Below are 3,125 nucleotides of genomic sequence, written 5' to 3'. Positions count from 1 at the left end.
TGACTTCTCAGGTTGTCCTTGGCTTCTTGAAGTCCGGGCAACTTTGTTACCCCACGAAAGTGTGAAGCAAAAAAAAAAATATATATATATATTCATATATATATATATATATATATATATATATATATATATATATATATATATATATATATATATATATATATATATATATATATATATATATATATATATATATATATATATATATATATATATATATATATATATATATATATATATATATATATATGAATATATATATATATTTTTTTTTTTGCTTCACACTTTCGTGGGGTAACAAAGTTGCCCGGACTTCAAGAAGCCAAGGACAACCTGAGAAGTCAATGAGGAAAGATAATTTGTCGAACTATGCTGACTGTTCCGAGTATTACGGCCTTCTGCATCCACGTTATTGTGTTTTGAGGCAAGTTCAGTTCCTCAACATGTGCGGCAGTCCTTCGATGTACTAGTCCGTTGGCGCTTATAATTAAAGGCATTATCTTGACGGATTTCAACTTCCACAGGTCCTTCATCTGTCGTGCAAGCGCCTCGTACTTTGCTACCATTTCTCCATACGCTTTCGATAGGTTATTATCCAGGGGCACAGCAAAGTCGATGATAAGTGCGGTCTCGTTCACCTTATTCCACACGACCATGTCCGGTCGGTTGTGCTCTATCCCTAAATCGGTCACCACAGTTAAATCCCAGTAGATCTTGGTGTTTTCATTCTCTAACAACGCTTGTGGGGTGTATAGGTGGTACGGAGTAAAGTGCCGGAGCAGTCCTTCTCGAAGGCACATCTGCTGGTGAACCACCTTTCCCATATCATTATGCCGAGAGAGGTATTTTGTTCCGGCTATTTGTGAGCATCCAGATGAGAGGTGTTGAATTGTCTCTTCATAGTTGTTGCACAACCGGCATTTAGTTGACTCTATCTGCTGCTTCATTATGTGCTTAATATACGATCTTGTTGGCACTACCTGGTCCTGTATGGCCAGCAATGTACCCTCCGTTTGAGGATACAAATATCCTTGAGTAAGGTAAGTGTTCGACTTTGTAACGTCTACTTCCTCCTGCTGCATACTTGCATAGAATCTACCGTGTAGTGATTTAGATTTCCAACTCTGTTTCATGCTTTCCAACTGATTTTCTCTTTCAGGTTCTTCCGGGATTGCTGCCCCAGCTCTGTTGGGTGCGTGGTGGTACGTATTGACCCATTTATGTAGTGGGCGGTTGCTCCTGACAAAGTATTCTCTTATGCTTTTCTCTTCTTTCAGACAGGCTTCCTCCAGACTTCTAAGACCTCTTCCACCTTCTTTACAGGGTAAGTATATTCTTTCTATAGCTGAATTGGGATGAAGGGTACCATACTTCGTAAGTGTTGTGCGAAATTTCCTATCTATTCTTTCTAGGTCCGTTTTTGACCAAGACAGGACGCCAGCCGTATAAGTAAATGATGGTATGGCCCATATATTTATTGCTGTCATTATGTTTTTTGCAGACAGCTGCGTTCCGAGAATCCTTCGCACCCTTCTGATGAGTTCTTCTTCTGCAAGTTGTTTGTTGTCTTGTTGACGTATTTCATAGGTTTGTTGAACTCCTAAGTATCTATAGCTGTCCTCAATTCTCAAGCTATCTATTGACCGCCCGTCTCCTAGCCGTATACTTCCCTGCTGTACCAGTTTTCCTCTCCTGACTTCCACTACCGCACATTTTCCTGAACCCAATGTCATTCCGATGTCGTCACTGAAATTCCTTACCAGCTCTAGTTCCCCTTCCAACTGTTTTCGGCCCCTGGCGAAGAGCTTCAAGTCATCCACATAGAACAAGTGTGTTAGTATGTTATTACTGTCTATAGCATATCCGTATGAAGATCTGTTGATCATACTACTAAGGGGGTTCAGGGCTGCGCAGAACCATAAGGGACTGAAGCTGTCGCCTTGGAAAATTCCACTTGCTATCCTTATCTCCTCTGTTTGGTAAGTCAGTCATATATATATATATATATATATATATATATATATGAACCCGTAGTGCGCTGCTACCTCCGTTAAGTTCATTGGGCGACCTGACCTCCGGGTGAAGCAGTTATATAATTGGAATAATTTTTGTTTATATATGTAGAGGGGAAGGTAAATAACAGGGGTACCTAAAGAGGGGAAAAGATTTTTATCGACAAATTTTTCTTCAAACGAATCAGACCTTACTACCTCCGCATATATTTCTTATTAGTAGTGCGCTCTCACCTCCCGCAACGTTGCCAGATTTTAGGAGGACAGAAAGTAAGACAGCTCGAATTCTACTCATATATAGAATACAGCTGCTCTTCCGATTCATTCACACATATTGAAACCTGTAAATAGTTCGAGAACGATACTAATATTAATAAACTTCATACGCTGATAATTGATTGATAAGGTTCGTGATCTCGGTGTGAATGAATTTGGACAGTTTTGAATAAATATGCTTATGTCTACGATACTTCGTTCGATAGGGGAGTTTAATACCATATAGGTCCCAAAATGAATGATGCATGAAAATGAAATTTTTCGTGACATATAAGATTAATTCAAAAGACAATTTTACCGAATTTGTTCTGGTATGAAATAGTTGTCTAATTTTTGGGCATTATATTCACGACATCAGGAACTCCATATAAATGTTTTTCCCGAATGAATCGATAAAGATATACGTTTTACTTTCAGCTTCTATACTTCATTCACTTTCATTTTAGCACTGGATTGGCCATGAAAATTGGATACCTTTCACTCTGTATGGTACGAAAATGTTAATGGTTAAGACGCTTGTCAAAACATTCTTGAGTTTTAAATCAGTGCTACGTAGTCCGTTCTACGTGAGACTCTCAGAAATTACGTATTTCATGACAATGTTAAATTACTTCGGAAAATATCAAGTCGAAAATATGTAACGAACATAATTGACGTTTATACAAACTAATTGAAGACATACCAAATCTATTTATTTATATGGAAAATACAAGTGATCAGTAGCTTGAGGAGAGTTACTGTTGTTTATCTTCTTTGGCTGGAGGTTGAAGACGTTACATCAGTTGTAGAATTCAAAAAAATCAACCCGAAGATGAAATGCATTTGATGCAGTGTTAG

At 38.1% G+C, this 3,125-nt stretch overlaps 1 protein-coding gene across 1 annotated transcript; it reads right to left on the bottom strand.

Moving 5' to 3' along the window:
* Positions 1–341: 341 nt before the first annotated feature.
* LOC123315955 lies at positions 342–1,886 on the bottom strand. Its single transcript, XM_044901863.1, has one exon. The coding sequence runs from the start codon at positions 1,884–1,886 to the stop codon at positions 342–344; it is 1,545 nt and encodes a 514-aa protein (XP_044757798.1).
* Positions 1,887–3,125: the final 1,239 nt, after the last annotated feature.

Source organism: Coccinella septempunctata, chromosome 6, assembly GCF_907165205.1.
Source record: "Coccinella septempunctata chromosome 6, icCocSept1.1, whole genome shotgun sequence".
Taxonomy (NCBI): domain Eukaryota; kingdom Metazoa; phylum Arthropoda; class Insecta; order Coleoptera; family Coccinellidae; genus Coccinella; species Coccinella septempunctata.
Note: the sequence above shows the minus strand (reverse complement) of the source record. Positions and strands in the feature narration are given on the sequence as shown.